General features: G+C 35.3%; 1 protein-coding gene across 1 annotated transcript; it reads left to right on the top strand.

Annotated features, from left to right (window-relative positions):
* Positions 1-18,084: 18,084 nt before the first annotated feature.
* LOC130441778 (histidine-rich glycoprotein-like) lies at positions 18,085-19,470 on the top strand. The gene has a single exon (XM_056775564.1). The coding sequence runs from the start codon at positions 18,085-18,087 to the stop codon at positions 19,468-19,470; it is 1,386 nt and encodes a 461-aa protein (XP_056631542.1).
* Positions 19,471-21,932: the final 2,462 nt, after the last annotated feature.

Genomic DNA, 21,932 nt, shown 5'->3' with positions numbered 1-21,932 from the left:
GGCTGCTTTTGTTATTATTTTCCATTCCTTTCCGTTCTGGCATTTTGCCCTCCAGCTCTTGACTCCTCTATTTCGTTTCTCCAAGTCTTGGATATGCCAGATAAACAAAAAAATAGTCACACGTCGCTTGTATACTGAAGTTGTTTGACGCAGTTAAGAAAACATTGAAAATTGTGAGATCAAAATCCTCTATCGTGGTATCAAGCTGCTCGCGAAGTGTTTCAAATTTTTTTCCAATTGCAGTTCGGAGTTTTGGAAGGGTGCGTGGTCCTTGAGAAGGTCTTACTGAAAGAAATCACAGGGTGTCAGGTGCGGGCTACTCAACGATGGTTCTCCATTTGCCCATGAGACTTTCCAGATAACTTTGGCCCGTCACATGACAGTCAAAAATGTACAAACCCAAGAGACTTCCCACATGGATACCTGCTGATTTATGTCGACCTCTGTAGTTCCGAGTTTTTGTTTTTTTCGCTTGTAGAACCCAATTAAAAGTATATAAATTATCTTTGAAAAGTAAATTAATCACAACCTGTGAAACATTGTGTGCTTCCAATTGAGAGGAAGAATGAGTATTGGTTTGATGATTGGTTCTTACCGTATGTGGAAGTGTGAGCGAGTTTTTTTAGGAAACAAATCATTTTTGAGTGAAAACATGTCCAGTACACTACTAGTTCCGAAGCTTCGACCAAGTCCGCAACGGAGTTAACTTAGCTGAGTCCCTCGAAGTCTGCGCATGGACGTTCAGCTGTCCGAATTTAATAATCCGGTCAATTTAGACATTCGAAGTTACATAAATTACCATCAAGCTGAAAATCAGTGAAATTGTTTAAAATACACTTAAACATAGAATTTGAATACAATTGAACATAGAATTTGAATACACCTCATCATTTCCGTGTGTGGAAAATATTTTATTCTAGGTCAAAAGTCAAAAAAATGAATTTTTCGCAATTATCAGCAAAACGGTGAGTTTTATCATCAAAATACTTTAAACAAAAATTGTAGATCATAAAATTATCTACAAAAAACGTATCAATACTTTTTTTCCTAAAACCCACTGTTTCTGAGATATAATGATTCAAAAAGTTGTATTTAATCGTTTCACCAATATATTTTCAGTAGTAAACTTTTCTTACAACATTGAAATGAACTGAGACTTGTTGTGAGTATTTGTTAAAAATTTCTATTGACTGGTTGGAACTGTCATAAGTTCATCAAATAAATTATCAATTGTCATTGTAGCAATTAAATACGACAGTAAATCTAAAACCTAATTTTAACAACTTTTTGAATCGTTATATCTCAGAAACGGTGGCTCGTAGGAAAAAAAGTATCAACACGTTTTTTGTAGATAATTTTATAGTCTATAATTTTTGTCTGAAGTATTTTTATGATTAAACTTACCGTTTTGCTGATAATCGCGAAAAACTTATTTTCTTAACCTTTGATCTTGAATAAAATTTTTTCCATACACGGAAATGATGGGGAACATTCAAATTTTATTTTCAATTGTATTTTAAACAATTTCACTGATTTTCAGCTTGATGGCAATTTATGTAGCTTTGAGTGTCTGATTTGACCAGACTATAGTCTTATTTCTAAAATTTGGAGTTGGGCGCAAAACCGACAATCGAAAGTTAAGTAAATAGTATGAAGTTGTACTTTAAATAATTAAAGAAATAAACAAGTAATATAGTCTTTTACATTACCAAAAAAATACGTACTTTTTTACAAAATTATAAGTTATAAAAACGGAAACACGTTTTTTAAGTAATAAATAATGTATTAAAACGCCTTGGTATATAAACTACTTTGGAAACTACGTGATAGCAAAGTGCATTTCCTGTGTCACATAGATTTGGAAAGGAGATAAGTCGCTACTTTTTACTCTATTGAATGTTGATGTACCCCTCTGCTTGACATTTATAGTTTGTAGTGTTCCGGTCAAGGAAATGAACCGAACGCATTTCATTTTATACAACAAAATTGAAACAAGAGTTAATTTATTTTATCTTTTAAAAAGGACACGGTAATTTATCAAACTCACTAATGGTATACGAGGGTTGTTAATGATATTCCACTCTAATCAGGAATGTAATGCAACCCAACGGGTATTTATTATTTCGAATGGAAGCTTACATATGAATCTGCTAGATGAGTCCCTCGATTGCTTCATGCTGATAAAAAACTCGCATTAAAAAATGGATATCTTCAAAAGTAATCGAACTTTTTCTTCGATTTGTAAGTCGCAGCGTTCTGCAATTCCATTGAACATTTTGAAAAAAAGAATAATAACCAGCTGATTTGCTTGCTTGCATTACAATAATATGCCTTTATCAAAAAATTGTCAAAATACTTCTTTCTGTTCTCACAAAAATAGCTTGTTAGAAACTATTCCAATCCAAAGAAATCTAGAACTTTCTCGGTTAGATATAAAATTGTCAATCTATGAATCTTGAGAAAGTTTTGATTCTTATTGACCAAAGAGGAGTACGTTAATCAATCTATTCAGAAATTCCAAATATTAGGAGTCGATGTGGATCAGAAGATTAAAGTACTGCAAAAACATAGAAGGGCTAAGAGAAGGTAAAATAATAGAACTAAAACAATAAAGATATAAGTAGATATTCATCTTTATTCATGTGAATAACTCTGTTAATTTTATCTATAAATACAGCATGTCCCTCAAGTGGTGGTTAGATCTCTTTGATAACTTTTAGGTATTCAACCACCTAAAATTCTCGTTGTGATGGTTTTTTTGGGTTTGACACCTTATCCAACTCAAATTGGTTGAGGAAGACGACTGCGAGGAGAAAATTGAATCAAAAACTCACTCACTGAGCTATAAAATCCCAAGTTTGGAAATACACTTATAAAAGAACCCTTGTTCTAAAACAAAGTACGGTTTTCTTCAGATTTGAAACAGTAGGGAAATTTTTATAATCTAAAGACGAAAATTACCAAAATAATATTCTGGTAGTCTAAAGTCAGACACTAACCAATTTCCGATTAAGTGAATTGAACTAGGAAATAATTGTTCTCAAATTGGCCTCACAGGTTCTCAATAAATGCGTTGCCTCCTTTTGAGTGACGTTAAAACAGTCTGTTCATTCGATTCCCGTAAAGAATTGTGGAATGGCGTCCTTACTAATATTATAAATGTGAAAGCGTGGATGTTTGTTAAGCTTTCACGCAAAAACTACTTGACGAATCGTCATGAAACTTTGTATATATAAAACATTTTTTACAAAAATAAAAAAAAAATCTTGTCAACAAATATCAACATTTTGCTAGTTCAGCGCCATCTAAGTTTAAGCCCCCAATTCAATTGACTATAGTTTCAGCTTTTTGGAATATTTGAGGTTAGGTATCATTGTTATTTTAAACAGTCATTGAAAGCGTAAAAAATGCCTCGGAAGCGTAAATCTACATTATTACGGTCCCGTGCAGCAAAATCAAGAATCTTCGGTTCATGCAGAGCTGAAAAGACAACAAAGTGATTTGAGAGCTGCTGAAACACCTCTTCAGACCCAACAATCACAGACTAGGTGTTTGGAGTGGTCGATATTTAATGATACTGCATTCCAATATTGTTAATGGTTCAATGAATAAAAAATGTCGATATTGCAATGCACTCAAATGGAAAGATGTGCTTGGTGAACCAAAAGAACCGTTGAAAACTTTGTTGTTGAATGTTACCGATGAGTCGAAGCGATTTTTGAGTAAAATCAGGAGATAAAACTCTTGCTTTCAAATGACATTACTTGGAGTGGATAAAGTTATAAGAATGCCCCGGTTTTCACCAGCTTGGATCATCGTTGAAAGCGTAAAAAATGCCTAGGAAGCGTAAATCTACATTATAACGGCAGCAAAATCAAGAATCTTCGGTTCATGCAGAGCTGAAAAGACAACAAAGTGATTTGAGAGCTGCTGAAACACCTCTTCAGACCCAACAATCACAGACTAGGTGTTTGGAGTGGTCGATATTTAATGATACTGGATTCCAATATTGTTAATGGTTCAATGAATAAAAAATGTCGATATTGCAATGCACTCAAATGGAAAGATGTGCTTGGTGAACCAAAAGAACCGTTGAAAACTTTGTTGTTGAATGTTACCGATGAGTCAAAGCGATTTTTGAGTAAAATCAGGAGATACAACTCTTGCTTTCAAATGACATTACTTGGAGTGGATAAAGTTATAAGAATGCCCCGGTTTTCACCAGCTTGGATCATCGTTGAAAGCGTAAAAAATGCCTAGGAAGCGTAAATCTACATTATAACGGCAGCAAAATCAAGAATCTTCGGTTCATGCAGAGTTGAAAAGACAACAAAGTGATTTGAGAGCTGCTGAAACACCTCTTCAGACCCAACAATCACAGACTAGGAGAATTGTTCGAGTAGAAATAGATACCACGCGCCGTCGATATTTCATGTGTTTGGAGTGGTCGATATTTAATGATACTGGATTTCAATATTGTTATTGGTTCAATGAATAAAAAATGTCGATGTGCTGTTCCAGTTTCACTTTCATTGCTTGGTGAACCAAAAGAACCGTTGAAAACTTTGTTGTTGAATGTTACCGATGAGTCAAAGCGATTTTTGAGTAAAATCAGGAGATACAACTCTTGCTTTCAAATGACATTACTTGGAGTGGATGAAGTTATAAGAATGCCCCGGTTTTCACCACTTTTTCAAGGTGATGAATGAACATCATAAATTTTTGCAGGTTCATTTTATGGGCGACGAACAAAATGAAGTAAACCGTCGTTGTCAGTTTATTGTAGAAGTAGAAAGATTCAAAATTCAACGAATGTTACACAGTCACAATTTGATATATTTTTATTTTAAAAAAAAATGTCCTTGGTTATTCAAATATTATCAATTTTGAAACCCTATAACTTGGTATAGAGTTAAATTGCACCCAATCATCATATTTTGGACTCTCCCAAACGCCACTGCTCCGTGTCAGCTCTTATACAAAACACAACAATTTTATTATAAATAAATATAAATAAATTTATATCAATGTTATAGTCTGTTATTTCCAGGCAGGGTGTCAATTAAATTGAGTTGATTCTTGAGAACTAGGTACTAAAAAATCTCTATGTATTATGGTACTTTGACAAATCAGTTCAATGAGGAATAAATATTATTTTATAGAAACTATACAAGGTGTGGCTATAAGTAAGGAGACTAGCACTGCTATAGAAAAAGTACGCTTGCGCCAAAAATTAACGACTGTCAGTTGTTTAGTCTGAAGCCTACTCTTTCGAATGCGACGTCCGCCGTGTCTGTAGACAAACCAGTGTAGTCGTGGCTTTGATTTAGAAAGGGGCTGTATTTTTATTTGGCCGTAAAAAAGATCGACGTGAAAATTTGGAAAAAACGCAAACAAAACTAATAAATTATCGAAACACATGTATGAAAATGAATGTTTGTCGTGTCCACGTGTTTTTTTGGGTAACTTGAACGCTATCAAGATGGCCTTGAAGGTTTTGAGGGTGATACACGTTCAGGTCGTCCTCCTATGACAAAAACGGATGAAAATATAGAAAAAATTGGTAAATTTTTCTGTCAGCTAAATATTCGTGCTATTATTGAATCTATAAGAATTGACAAACAGTTGAAGACCAAAAAATTGCGTTTGAGAATACCTCAAATTTATTAGAAAAGGTAATAACGGGTGACGGATCAAATCTGCTTTAAAAGAAATGAAATTTGAGTCTATTGAAGCTGCGAAAGTAGAAGCGGCGCGCGTCTTGAAGGAACTGGCGGAAAAAGACTTCTTATTGGTAATGAATAATCTAAACCCACCAGTCTAGTTATTTAACAGCTACACCTCGTAATATATTTCCACCTATAGTTACAACATTCATCCTTATAGGAAATCTTTAAATGGATACGGTCATTCATGCATTTTTCCCACACATGCAACAAATAAACTAAAATTAACACATTTAATAAAAATAATTAGAACCTATTCAAACAATGATAATTGTATATAATTATTAAGCTGGCTTTGATTTTAGTCACGATCTTCAATTGTAATTTTAAGTTAATGAGAAAAAATTTTCCGTCGTTGGTAATTATTGCGTGCGTGAGGCAAGATTCAAAAGTTTTTCATTACTACGTAATGAATGTTATCGAAAAACTAACATATTTAAGATAATTCCGGAATAGATGACTACCTGGTGGTGACGAATCTGGTTCAAAAAGTGCTTTCCAGTATACTACAGACGATATAAAGAATAAATTCGTCATTTTGTTTACAATTCCACGGAATGGATCAAACTCACTATTTGAAACTCAAAAGTAGACGTCGTACGATGAAAAGTACGAAATAATCCGACAAATATAAATGGTAGAAAAGAGCTGGAAAGCCTGGCAAAATGGATAAAAGAAGAGTGTTAACTAAAACCCTATTAATCTGATGCTCAACAGGGCATAAAGAGTTCTAGAGAAGAATTAATACCTTTTCTACGTGTTATGTCTCTACTTCGTAAACCTCACATCAACATTTGACGATGTGGTTAAAGATAACAGATTTATCGCCACCAAACAACAAGATATACCTTCGCATTCGGAAATTAATTGGTTATTGGTACCAAACTCGTTCAAAGTAAAATCATTTTATGGGTCTTGAAAGTTGTTGGTAGAATTCAATTCCAAACTCTAGGGCAACTCTCGAAGTAGATCCTGATCTACTTCGTAATCCTGACGTTAACATTTGACGATGTGGTTCAAGATGACAGATTTATCGCCACCAAACAACAAGATATACCTTCGCATTCGGAAATTAATTGGTTATTGGTACCAAACTCTTTCAAAGTAGAATCATTTTATGGGTCTTGAAAGTTGTTGGTAGAATTCAATTCCAAACTCTAGGGCAACTCTCGAAGTAGATCCTGATCTACTTCGTAATCCTGACGTTAACATTTGACGATGTGGTTCAAGATGACAGATTTATCGCCACCAAACAACAAGATATACCTTCGCATTCGGAAATTAATTGGTTATTGGTACCAAACTCTTTCAAAGTAGAATCATTTTATGGGTCTTGAAAGTTGTTGGTAGAATTTAATTCCAAACTCTAGGGCAACTCTCGAAGTAGATCCTGATCTACTTCGTAATCCTGACGTTAACATTTGACGATGTGGTTCAAGATGACAGTTTTATGGCCACCAAACAACAAGATATACCTTCGCATTCGGAAATTAATTGGTTATTGGTACCAAACTCGTTCAAAGTAAAATCATTTTATGGGTCTTGAAAGTTGTTGGTAGAATTCAATTCCAAACTCTAGGGCAACTCTCGAAGTAGATCCTGATCTACTTCGTAATCCTGACGTTAACATTTGACGATGTGGTTCAAGATGACAGATTTATCGCCACCAAACAACAAGATATACCTTCGCATTCGGAAATTAATTGGTTATTGGTACCAAACTCTTTCAAAGTAGAATCATTTTATGGGTCTTGAAAGTTGTTGGTAGAATTCAATTCCAAACTCTAGGGCAACTCTCGAAGTAGATCCTGATCTACTTCGTAATCCTGACGTTAACATTTGACGATGTGGTTCAAGATGACAGATTTATCGCCACCAAACAACAAGATATACCTTCGCATTCGGAAATTAATTGGTTATTGGTACCAAACTCTTTCAAAGTAGAATCATTTTATGGGTCTTGAAAGTTGTTGGTAGAATTTAATTCCAAACTCTAGGGCAACTCTCGAAGTAGATCCTGATCTACTTCGTAATCCTGACGTTAACATTTGACGATGTGGTTCAAGATGACAGTTTTATCGCCACCAAACAACAAGATATACCTTCGCATTCGGAAATTAATTGGTTATTGGTACCAAACTCGTTCAAAGTAAAATCATTTTATGGGTCTTGAAAGTTGTTGGTAGAATTCAATTCCAAACTCTAGGGCAACTCTCGAAGTAGATCCTGATCTACTTCGTAATCCTGACGTTAACATTTGACGATGTGGTTCAAGATGACAGATTTATCGCCACCAAACAACAAGATATACCTTCGCATTCGGAAATTAATTGGTTATTGGTACCAAACTCTTTCAAAGTAGAATCATTTTATGGGTCTTGAAAGTTGTTGGTAGAATTCAATTCCAAACTCTAGGGCAACTCTCGAAGTAGATCCTGATCTACTTCGTAATCCTGACGTTAACATTTGACGATGTGGTTCAAGATGACAGATTTATCGCCACCAAACAACAAGATATACCTTCGCATTCGGAAATTAATTGGTTATTGGTACCAAACTCTTTCAAAGTAGAATCATTTTATGGGTCTTGAAAGTTGTTGGTAGAATTTAATTCCAAACTCTAGGGCAACTCTCGAAGTAGATCCTGATCTACTTCGTAATCCTGACGTTAACATTTGACGATGTGGTTCAAGATGACAGTTTTATCGCCACCAAACAACAAGATATACCTTCGCATTCGGAAATCAATTGGTTATTGGTACCAAACTCGTTCAAAGTAAAATCATTTTATGGGTCTTGAAAGTTGTTGGTAGAATTTAATTCCAAACTCTAGGGCAACTCTCGAAGTAGATCCTGATCTACTTCGTAATCCTGACGTTAACATTTGACGATGTGGTTCAAGATGACAGATTTATCGCCACCAAACAACAAGATATACCTTCGCATTCGGAAATTAATTGGTTATTGGTACCAAACTCGTTCAAAGTAAAATCATTTTATGGGTCTTGAAAGTTGTTGGTAGAATTCAATTCCAAACTCTAGGGCAACTCTCGAAGTAGATCCTGATCTACTTCGTAATCCTGACGTTAACATTTGACGATGTGGTTCAAGATGACAGTTTTATCGCCACCAAACAACAAGATATACCTTCGCATTCGGAAATCAATTGGTTATTGGTACCAAACTCGTTCAAAGTAAAATCATTTTATGGGTCTTGAAAGTTGTTGGTAGAATTTAATTCCAAACTCTAGGGCAACTCTCGAAGTAGATCCTGATCTACTTCGTAATCCTGACGTTAACATTTGACGATGTGGTTCAAGATGACAGATTTATCGCCACCAAACAACAAGATATACCTTCGCATTCGGAAATTAATTGGTTATTGGTACCAAACTCGTTCAAAGTAAAATCATTTTATGGGTCTTGAAAGTTGTTGGTAGAATTCAATTCCAAACTCTAGGGCAACTCTCGAAGTAGATCCTGATCTACTTCGTAATCCTGACGTTAACATTTGACGATGTGGTTCAAGATGACAGTTTTATCGCCACCAAACAACAAGATATACCTTCGCATTCGGAAATCAATTGGTTATTGGTACCAAACTCGTTCAAAGTAAAATCATTTTATGGGTCTTGAAAGTTGTTGGTAGAATTTAATTCCAAACTCTAGGGCAACTCTCGAAGTAGATCCTGATCTACTTCGTAATCCTGACGTTAACATTTGACGATGTGGTTCAAGATGACAGTTTTATCGCCACCAAACAACAAGATATACCTTCGCATTCGGAAATTAATTGGTTATTGGTACCAAACTCTTTCAAAGTAGAATCATTTTATGGGTCTTGAAAGTTGTTGGTAGAATTTAATTCCAAACTCTAGGGCAACTCTCGAAGTAGATCCTGATCTACTTCGTAATCCTGACGTTAACATTTGACGATGTGGTTCAAGATGACAGTTTTATCGCCACCAAACAACAAGATATACCTTCGCATTCGGAAATCAATTGGTTATTGGTACCAAACTCGTTCAAAGTAAAATCATTTTATGGGTCTTGAAAGTTGTTGGTAGAATTTAATTCCAAACTCTAGGGCAACTCTCGAAGTAGATCCTGATCTACTTCGTAAACCTGACATCAACATTTGACGATGTGTTACAAGACAGATTTATCGTCGCCACTTTCTATGGGGCTATTTCAAAAACGACGCTCATAAAATTGTGTATGGTAATATCAAAGAATTCCTTAGAAGGGTTTCTAATACCTTTTGTATCTGTATTTTTTTCTCTAGTCAAGTAATAAAAAACGGTTGTTAGAATGAGATTTTCAGAAGAATTGTGAAAACAAGATCTACCTTTGCATTCGAATATAAATTGGTTATTGGTACCAAACACGTTCAAAGTAAAATCACTTTATGGGTTTTAGGCACTGTCTTGAACGATTTTAGTTTAGCTTAACTCTGTATAATAAAAAATTTAAGTACATTTGGTGAAACAGTAATTGTAGCAGTGAAAAAAATGTAAAAGTGTTGACAGAAAAGTATATTTGAATCACCGGATAATAGCCACGAAAACATTTCTAGATGGTTCAAATTTTTGTAGTAGATTCACGTGAATAAAACACTTCGAACTAGTGTAGTGAAATTTAATTTGAAGGTTCTAAAGGCGTTGATTAAAGTGCACATGCAATTATCTAGATTTTCTATGAGTAAACCGTAGAAGAATACGGACTTTTTTATTTTTAAGTTAATCCAATAGGTGGCCACTCATAACCTCACATTTCCACGTCGAGCAATCAGATTAGACTTAAATAAGAAAACATCACTTCAACTTTATTAAAAATTTAAGACAATGCACTTGAAATAATGTGAAATATTAAAAAAAAAAAATAAAAAAAATATCACTGAACAATTTTTTAAGAAAATACAGAAAAAAAATCACAAATATGTTATTATTGTTCGTTAATTATATTTAAATAACTATAAATTAGTTGTGATTCTATATTGAATATATAAATGTCGAATTAATGACCTGGTGGTAGACGCCTCCCCGATACCGACGTCCAAACACTGCACCAGGTCTCGATAACGACGCGCCCGACGCCTGAATGTGCCATCAACGACACCCTTCTCAATTTTATACCACGGTATCTTGCCTCAAAGAGGGGGCAAAACACTTTTTATTCCATCCACCAAGCCTTAGCTCATCTGCAAGTCGGATAACATACCTAATTATCAAGTTAATATGGGCCATTCTGTATGGCCGATGGAAAGAGGTTTTAGATTTGGTTCCTAATAAGAGAGAAAGAACTTCCCCGATCGCCGTCGGTTGGAAAGAGTCCGATAGTTCGCCTCCACATTGATATTATAAGTAAATTCAATAGCTGCATTCATTTGTAAACTACGGTCTCCGAACATTATTCAAGGAGGGCAGAACTCATGTATGTTTCATACAAATTTAAAGCACACTATAATATTTGGTAGTCGCTATTCAAGTCTCGAGGATTTTTTAGATATCGAAAGAGAGAGATAAAGAAAATTTTTGTTCAGTGAAAGCCAATGATGACCGATCTCGAAACTCAGCCATATTTGTGACATACATAGATAAATAAAAATTCGTATTTCTCGAAGGAGATTGGAGGAGACGTGGGGGAGCCCGGAGTAAGAATTATTCATCATATCACGAGGATCAAAGGTTTATATTGTTAATTTAAAAGGGATTTCGGTCGGTTTAATACAATTGACAAAACTAATAACACCATTCGGAAGCTAAAACCATTCCAGATACATCCTTACGAGGGTTATTCCATAATAATGATTTTTAGAGCTTCCAGGAAATGTTTGCGGCTTCTAATTTTTATTATAGAAGTCTAGATAATTAATTTAAGGTATTTTTACACATGACTCAACCAATAGTACGACAGAAATAATACATATAAAAATATATGCCGTTTGTTTCAGTTGAAGTACAATTTTTTCGACTCTACACATACACTACCGGTCAAAAGTTTTCGTCTACACCATAATCCGTTTATTAAATTTCAAAATAATAGAATTTAACAATTAGAAACACCACAAGTACCGGCTGATTTGTTTATTATTCTCTAGCTGGGAATTATTTATTGGGTGTTTATGATTGTAGTTTAGTCCCGGTTATCAAAAGCTTTTTTGATCCAAGATGTGTATTAATCGCAAGGCTTCATAGTCTAGACAGAAGTGAAAAAATATGCATCCACCAGGAGTTTGAACGACGGCTCACGGGCTAAGACATGAATGAATATAAAAATCTGCCTTTTAGTACTTCTACAGTAGAAAGGATATCGGGAGAAACTGACAGTGACCTATTTTAAGACGTCAAAATGGAATTAAGAGCTTGTAGTAGATCAAAGAACATGAAAATTGGACGCATGAAGAGTGGGAGAGAGTTTTATGGAGTAAAGTGTCAAAGTTCGAAGTATGTTTTGTAGGAAAGGCGATTGAAGACCTATAGCTATTAAAATATTAGAGGAAAATGCAGCGTAACGATCCCAAGCATTCCTCGAAGTTGTGCAAAGAGTATTTGAAAGAATGTAATTGAAGTATTGATTCGGCCTTCATAGACGTCCGATCTCAACCCGATAGAGAGACAAATCTGATGAGGAAGTCAAAGAGTAGTGTCATATTTCCACTCCGCGTCTGTGGAATATCCTAAAAATCAGATGGCACCAAATAGACTAGATTTATTTGCTGAGATTGTCACAGAGAATGTCCACCGAAATAATAAAAGCAACCTAACCTAAAAACCACTCTGATTTGGAGTTTTTTTTGGAGTATATTTCGGCGGATTTCTTAATTTCGTCTCTATGTAGATCGATGTTCAGATTATACCAATGTAGAGGGTACTACACAAATCCCTCCTTTCCAGTTATGTAGTACAATACTGGTATACCAAATGTTTTGATCCATTTCGAGATATTACCTTGTATACATCTCAAATATGGTTCTGCTCGCCCCTACGTGAAAGAAAAGTCGATTTCCCCACTCCAAGTAGGAGAGTAACGCTGAATATGCATCGGCTCCAAGAAACACCCTGAAAGAATGCATAATTCAACATTCAAATTAGAAATAAATTAAATATTAAAATTATAGCAGCAGAAAAAGAGGCCTTATTGATTATGTATGCAGTGAGGAAAAATTAAATCGTCTAATGAAGAAAAACGCCTTTCTTGAGGAAAATTGGGAAGGGCCCAGGTGGTGTGGTCTTCAAAGGACCCTCCTAGCACTGATGTAAGTTTAAGAATTTTTTAAATTTACATGTCTAATGCCGCAGGTCTGACGAGAATTTGACTCGGGAAATCTCTCCGAGTTTTCTTTTCTTTTAATTAGTCTAAGATGATTAATTATCTGGAAGATTGAACAATAAAAAAGTGTATAACTCACTTCTGGGAAATGCGGCTTAGAAAAGCTTACATTAAAAACTAATCTGTGTCCGTTCCAGCGATAATCCAGACAAGAAAAAATATTCCCACCCAACCGTGATGCGAATTAAATCTAAAGATAATAAAAAATTGCATTTAGCCAAAAAAAAGCATGAACGTTAACCGTTAAAAAATTATATAAGATTCATTCAATTCCATATCAAGAAGTTCTTATCATTATCTGATAGTTTTATAGGAGAAAACAGTCTTAAAGTTAATTTTCTTCTGATACAATTGATTTTCCACATTCAAATTGAAACAACAGTTGGTAGATGTGGCCCACTTGCATGTCCCGGTGAGATACCACTCAAGTTCCGTCGCTGTGTCCTTCTAAACCAAAAAAAGGTTCAGATCTCCTCGTAGACCTGCATCTGCAGTCGAAGGAACCTCAAATTCTGGCGCTAATAGAAACAAAGATGAGCGTGTTATGTGGTTTAAAAAAATGTCTCAAAGAATAACAAAATTTTCTCAAACCTAGTCATTACATTACCTGTAATCGAACCATCCAAACGCAGATGTTGTTATCGCCGATGACTTTAATCTTTATCTCATCAGCTGGCTGATTTTCTTCAACAAAACTGATGACAAGGAGCTGAAGATTTTGCCAATAGTCACGGACTGATCCAATTCAGCAATGAGCTAACCAGAGTCTACGATCGAGATGGTGTCTTTGCTACCTTTTAGACCTGTTTGTAACAACATACCCTCAAGTGTACAACGCGACTGTACATGCACCAACGAGATCACAGACTAAGACCATACATCGCAACAGCTTCTAATATGCCAACCATACCCTCAGAATGTTTGACACAATACAGAAAAAACAATTCGACTTATAGGCGCAGAAATTTGGACTGGTTAGAGTAAAGAAAGGTCGCTGATCTGTCCAACATAATTCCACCTGGAGCAGTATTTGCAAGATCTTACCGAGAGGCAGCGTGGCTCAATGGGTATATATTTGAGTAATCTAGAACTTTTATGGTGAAGTAATGATTGAAAGTACCTTATGAAATTGATATGGGGGGTTTTATGGATATAGGATTATTACTAATAGTCTGAAGTACTAGAAAATTCAATTATCGCAATTGGTTTTCCTTCCTCACGCTTAGGGCCACTGTTTGTGACCCTAAAATTATTCAACGAGAAAAAAATTTATTGCTCTGCATGCCTGATAAATCACTTGATCAATACACCGCGTTTAATTTGACGATTTATTGTTTAAAAGTTAATATTGACGGACGTCAGTGTCTCTGCAATTATTAATGGAAAAACTTCGGTGTGGATACTTGAACTTCTCATATCTTAACATATGTATATCCGTTTGAGTCTTTGTTGTCGTCAACAGAACTCAATGAAGTGAGAATCCGTTAGCCGCAGAAACGGCGTCTACTCAAAAGGTAGAGGAGATGTTGTAAAAATAGAGAAAAAGGGCATGAAAGAGCTAACCCCAGATAAGCTGCACATTCACATGTATGAATTCAGCACATCAGGATAAAGTAGGATCCTTATAAAATATTACAGTTATCATAAGGTGATGTTTCTTTTCGCCCTTCTGGAACTAAAGTGAAAAGATCGTCAATAATGAACAAGATAAAAATCAACACGTAACGCGATGAAAATATGCGCTACATTTCTTATTTTCACTATTACCTATACTTTAGATGTTTTACCTTAATTATAATATAGATATACGGTGTGTAACAAAAAGGAAGATCATAAATTAAAAGGGGAAATACAAGATATGTCGCGTGAGATAAGGATGAAATAGAATATTGGTAATGGAAGTCACCCATAGACAAATATTTCAACTTACTACTACAAAGTGGTTAAGACACTTTAACAAAAAAAATATACCATAAAAAATTAATAAAAGCAGCGAAACTGCAATGGAAATACCAAGGGTGTCAGAAAATTACATATTTTTATAAAGTGCATCTTCAACTAATCTCACGATGAAAAACAAGATGGTGGAAAAAATTTGAAGATGTATAAGTGAGTTTTTCAAAATAAATGTGACTCACAGCTGGTCGAAAACTTTTTTGGGGTCTTGGAGCGCATATTCAATAGAGTTTATATCAAGAGATAAAGCGGACCTAACCCTCAAAGATGTACCCTCTCATTTTCGCTAGTATCCTTTTAGCTAATATCAATTGCACATTATACAAATTTTGTTTGATCTACCATAGGCGTAGATACCTCATTTTATAAATTTATTATCTAATTATACATTTGGTTTAAACAGGGAGTTTGGTTTAAACAGGATACCAGACGTGAACTGAGCCCATTTTGTACCCCATTCGTCTATTAGAACTTCGGTAATCTTTTATCTGACGCAAATAATCGAATTATCCCTGACGATTTGGTTTATTCTGTTTTTTGTGTTCAAAACCACATGCTGACAAAACTTGACGCAATATTTTAAAATGGTATAATTGTATTCTGGATAATTTGCAGTCGCAGCCAAATTCTTCTTCTTGAGTAGCTTTGTCAACTGATTTCAGTTTTTGTTCACATGTTTTTCGATTCTGTGAATGATTCACAGCAACTCCTTTCAAATAGAAAATCTATTTACTCTAGTTAATTCAGCAATTCTTATTATGATCGCATTATCAGATTGTGTAAAGAACGCCATATTTCTATTTATTTAAATAATTTTTTGAATTAATTTAATCTCACAAAGCAACGCCACCGCTTATTGGAGATTGTCTAGCAGGAATATTTCAAAGAAATTGTGTACATACGTCTTCCGACAGCTTCGGCAAATATAAATACATTTATGTTTACGATTCGATGTTTTCTATGATGAGTCCACGAGGAATGACAGTTTATTAGATGTTTAACAAATTTTATACGGGGATTAATCATTAAAAATCAATTTTTTCAGTTATTATTGCACCAAATTTGAAAAAAAACTTTATATTCCTGAACAGAGGACTAAAATCTCTTTCCAGCAAGGTTAGGTGGGTGTTAGGGGGTGCTTTTAATTCAGAAGATGATATTTTCATATTGTAAAATGTCGATTTGAGTCCTGTTTTAGTTTGTTTTCACGTAGTACATAATAACGCAAAAATTGAATTTATTCCATGCATAGGTACAAACAGCAAATAATTTATGCAGAAGATTTAGCTTTAATAATCAGAACAAAGAAAGAAATGGAAAAGATATTCTGTAAACTGAAAGAGGCTGCTAGAAATTATGGATTGAGAATCAACCAAAAGAAAATGAAGTATATGGTGCTGAGAAAAAATGTTATTGGTTTAAAAGAATATATAGAGAACAAAGAATACAAGAATAGTCAAAACAAGCAAGATCAACAGCTACAGAAGTAGACGATGGGTCTTCAGAAAGGCTGACAAAACAAAGCTGGTGATATGGGAAGTTTTTTGGGGAATAAAAACAAATGGGGAACTTTGGAGAAAAACTAACCAAGAACTGACTTATTCGTATAAACAACCATAAATAATAAGATACATAATAGCTTGAAGAGTAAGATGGTTGAAGCATATTAAAAGGATGCCGGGAAATAAATTGGCAAGAAGGGTCATTCAAAGGAGGAGGAGGAGTACAAAGAAAAAATGGTTGAATGCATTTTATAACTCAAATTATTCAACGTACCCCTGGTATTGATCCTATCGAGGTTCTATTGTGATTTATACATAAAATTCTTGCAGGAATAATCTATATTTGTAAAGGATACATAATTAGCGACAACGTTGAAGATGTAATTCTTAAACATATTGAAAATGTTTTGAATCGCAACGATCTGATCATGAATCGGGTTTTCAACGAGTAACCGACATTGTTTAGTTAAGATGAAAGAAGTTGACTAACCCATTAGAAATGTCATTTGATATTTCCGCACAGTCACATTCACCATAAATTTGCCGAATCACAATTTCACGTAATATATTAATATATGCAGGAATATTATGGAAAAGAAATATTTGTAGGGCGTAATATCGTATATGACTAGGGAAGAATCCACGTTATCTTGGAATCCTGGATTTGGAAGGACTTACAGTTTCCCTCACTACCAGCAGGGGGTCTCACATATGTGAATCTGACGTGATGTATAAAAAAAAGTTTATCTTCGCGTACGCCACGCGTTATTTGATTTTCTCTTGACAATGTATTTTTTAGATATTTCTGGATTGTATAAATTAAGTTGCTTCATGAGTTCAAAATAGTGCTTTGTCAATAATATAATTAGATTAAATTGAAATCTAAAACACCAAATGTGTCTGTCTACATAGGACAGACCTCACAATATTTAGAAAATAGACTAAAACGTCATCAATACGATAAAAAAAATAAAACTGCTTTAACGAACCATGAAATATCAAAAAAATTCAATTATAAAGATAAAAAATTCTTGAAACATAATATTCATATTTCATAAAAACGAAAAAGCTGTAAATAATAAAAAAAGACCTTAATAATTTGAGTAAAATGTATGGTTCTATTTTGTAAAGTCTAATGAAACTACAACTAATTTAATTGATGAAATATTGATACATTTAAGATGTTAGAACCGAGGAAAAGTTATTTTTTCGCAAATTGTCAGTGTCATATTTTTATAAAGACTGAAGTTGAGTCGAAACGTCAATTTTTTATCAATCTTTCGAAAATTATTGGAAAAAAACTAATTTTAAACCAGAAGACAACTAGAATTCATTTAGAAGCATTAAAAAATATAATATGCCTTATGGTAATAATATAAAATGTAGGAAATATTATTTATATTAATATCTTGTACTAATATGAGGATTTGTCGTATTATCTTCGAAAGTGCCAAGCTAAACTACTAGTTTTTCAAAAATATATAATAATAAATCCCATTTCTATAAACTAGATGATTGTGAAGTCCTTAAGGATTATAAGTGAGCGTTATTTCTCGTATGCGGTTGCGATGTCACCCCAAACCACAGACCACAGACCACAGACCACAGACCACAGACCACAGACCACAGACCACAGACCACAGACCACAGACCACAGACCACAGACCACAGACCACAGACCACAGACCACAGACCACAGACCACAGACCACAGACCACAGACCACAGACCACAGACCACAGACCACAGACCACAGACCACAGACCACAGACCACAGACCACAGACCACAGACCACAGACCACAGACCACAGACCACAGACCACAGACCACAGACCACAGACCACACACCACACATCACACACCACACATCACACACCACACATCACACACCACACATCACACACCACAGACCACAGACCACACACCACACATCACACATCACACACCACACACCACACACCCCACACCACACACCACACACCACACACCACACATCACACACCACACATCACACACCACACACCACACACCACACACCACAGACCACAGACCACAGACCACAGACCACAGACCACAGACCACACACCACACATCACACACCACACATCACACACCACAGACCACAGACCACACACCAGACACCACAGACCACAGACCACACACCAGACACCACACATCACACACCACACATCACACACCACAGACCACAGACCACACACCACACATCACACACCACACATCACACACCACAGACCACAGACCACACACCAGACACCACAGACCACAGACCACAGACCACAGACCACAGACCACAGACCACAGACCACAGACCACAGACCACAGACCACAGACCACAGACCACACACCACACATCACACACCACACATAACACACCACAGACCACACACCACACACCACACACCACACACCACACACCACACACCACACACCACACACCACACACCACACACCACACACCACACACCACACACCACACACCACACACCACACACCACACACCACACACCACACACCACACACCACACACCACACACCACAGACCACAGACCTCAGACCACAGACCACAGACCACACACCACACATCACACACCACACATCACACACCACAGACCACAGACCACACACCACACACCACAGACCACAGACCACAGACCACACACCACAAACCACACACCACACACCACACACCACACACCACACACCACACACCACACACCACACACCACACACCACAGACCACAGACCACAGACCACAGACCACAGACCTCAGACCACAGACCACAGACCACACACCACACACCACACACCACACACCACACACCACACACCACAGACCACACACCACACACCACACACCACACACCACAGACCACAAACCACATTTTAATTCTGTAGAAGACATATTTTTGACTAATGAGCTAACAATAAAGTGACCAGTACAATTAAAATGATACAAGGTGTAGTCCAGAAGTTTTGAGAAACCAAATTTTGCATCGATTTCATTCGTTTATATTTCCTGTATAAAGTAGTTCATTACTGATATCCACGAGGGCTGCTACAAATATTTATAATTGGTTACGGCTTTATGGTTTCTCAAAATATTCTCCATCAAGATTAATACACTTTCGCATTCGTTAGAATCAATTGTCGAGGCATTTTTCCATTCCGATTGAGGTAACTCCAAAACATGTGATTTGAACGCAATCTTCCCTTCTTCAAGATATCATTGGGCGCGAAACAAGGACCGTACGAGTTATCACCCATCAATTTGTTGTTTTGACTGTTCAAAATGTTTTTGTTTGAATTAATATGTGAGAGTTCAGATTATCGTGGTAGAGAATGAATCGTCTCTCCGATTGGTTTTGCTGGTATTTTTGAACCCTTTTGGCAAACAAATACTGGTGTACCATTCATAATTGACCGTTCTACGTTGCCTCCAATGAAACGGCAACATTTCCAGTTATTCCGAAAAAGCAACAACAACATTGTTGGATTTAGCTCAACTTGAAAGACTTATACAGTTGATTTTTATTTAGTTTCGCGTTCATTTGCATAGATCTATGCAAATTGCTTGTGAGTGAAGTGCAACTAGGTTTGAATTCACGAAACATGGTGGATAGAGATGGTACTTCATTACCAAAAATCGAATCGGGTTAATTGGCACATTGCAGTTAATTTAATGTACAACAGAAAATAAAAATAGTACAAAAACGAATCATATATCACTCGTATGACAACCAACAACCATTTAAAGTGTCAAACTCTATGATAGCATTGACAGATTTGACATATTCACATCAGTGTTGCCTTATATCAAAACTTGAATAGCAACCATAATTATATTATTTGTTTTCATCATAAGTCGTTATATTCCCACATGCATTTCGATGAGATAAAATGAAACTGGAAACATCGATATTTCTTTGATATCAGCTCCACATTCATTGAATTAATGGGTGATAAAATTGTTTGACAACAGTCCAAATGATTATATATAATACAACAACAGACACAAAGAAAGTTTTACTGTGTTCGCTCTATACCTATCTGGAAGAATCCAGGGAAACGGTTATGAACCTATGTGCGGTATAATAAACCCATAAAATCGCTAGAAATGAGGATATATTGACTGAGCACCGACTTGGGATGCCAAAAAGTTGCAAAAAAATATATCTTTTATGTACCAGACGGATATGAGCGCTCAAAGATGATAATTTATAGTATATTTCAATTGCGAGATCAGTCAAATATTTTGAAACAGTGCAGCGTGATAAAAATATGTAAATAATTGAATTATTCTGCTCTATTTTCAAGCATATAACAATTTTGAGGGAAATTATTTTGTATATTTTCAAAGGAAATATAAAAGAAGTGAAAGACACGATGTTAATATCAAAAGAAAAGATGAAGAATATGAGAAACATATTAAACATATTCTATTGGATATCATTAGTCACAAGCAACGATAAGTTTACGAGATGGCAGAAAAAAAGAAACAAGAAAAAACCAAACGAAAATTTTGAAGCAAATGTATCTACATCTACAATCATTATCAAATTTCAAAAAATTAGAGTTGTGGTGATCATAATGATAGAAGAAACGGGGAAAGAAGTTGGCAAAAGCGTGGAACAAGTCGAAAAATGTTGGTCCCAACCAAAAGACCACACCAATTAAGAATAAAATATTAATATACAAGAAGTACGATGTTTAAGTGGATGTAGCGGAAACTCTAGGTGAAAAAATGAATGTAGAAAATATAAATGATTATTTAGAGGTCACAAATATGTTATTGTAAATATTTCTTTATTTGTAAGGGCCGGTTTTTTCACGTTCTAATATAATGCCAAATAATTATTAGGCCACATAACTTTCGAATTAACTAACACTTGGTTCTGGAGATCGCACATAAAACAAAAAACGATGTAGACATTGCAAACACTTGTTGTGTTGGGTATTTATCACTCATAAAGTCATCGGTCGTACTAGATGAAGACCTATAGGTATGTATCTCGACTTAAAATGTATCGAAATTTCTCAAAACTATTGCTGATTAAATCCCTATATATTATATTGAAAAATATCAATATATTTCCTAATAAAATGCTTCGAATGAAATATTAATGCAAAAAAATCGATTGGGTAAACATTGATAGCACCTTTTTTTTCAATTTTCAGTGTTCATATGAACACTTCCTGTTCCCAAATTTGAAAAAATGGCTTATTGAAAGACGACTCCATCCCAAACATAGTCCAAAAACTTTTTCGCGCATATAGGATTGTTTTTTAGTGCTCCGAAAGTATTTTAAGGGTTTAAGTTATGTTAGGTTAGGTTAGGTTAGGATACGTTAAGTTAGGTTGAGTTAGGTTAGGTTAGGTTAAGTCAATCGTTGAAAGC

This window comes from Diorhabda sublineata, chromosome 3 (assembly GCF_026230105.1).
Source record: "Diorhabda sublineata isolate icDioSubl1.1 chromosome 3, icDioSubl1.1, whole genome shotgun sequence".
In the NCBI taxonomy this organism is placed as follows: domain Eukaryota; kingdom Metazoa; phylum Arthropoda; class Insecta; order Coleoptera; family Chrysomelidae; genus Diorhabda; species Diorhabda sublineata.
This window is presented reverse-complemented; position numbering and strand designations above follow the sequence as displayed.

Coding starts and splice junctions, on each gene's coding strand:
- LOC130441778 (XM_056775564.1), top strand. CDS start 18,085: ATGTCACCCCAAACCACAGACCACAGACCACAGACCACAGACCACAGA.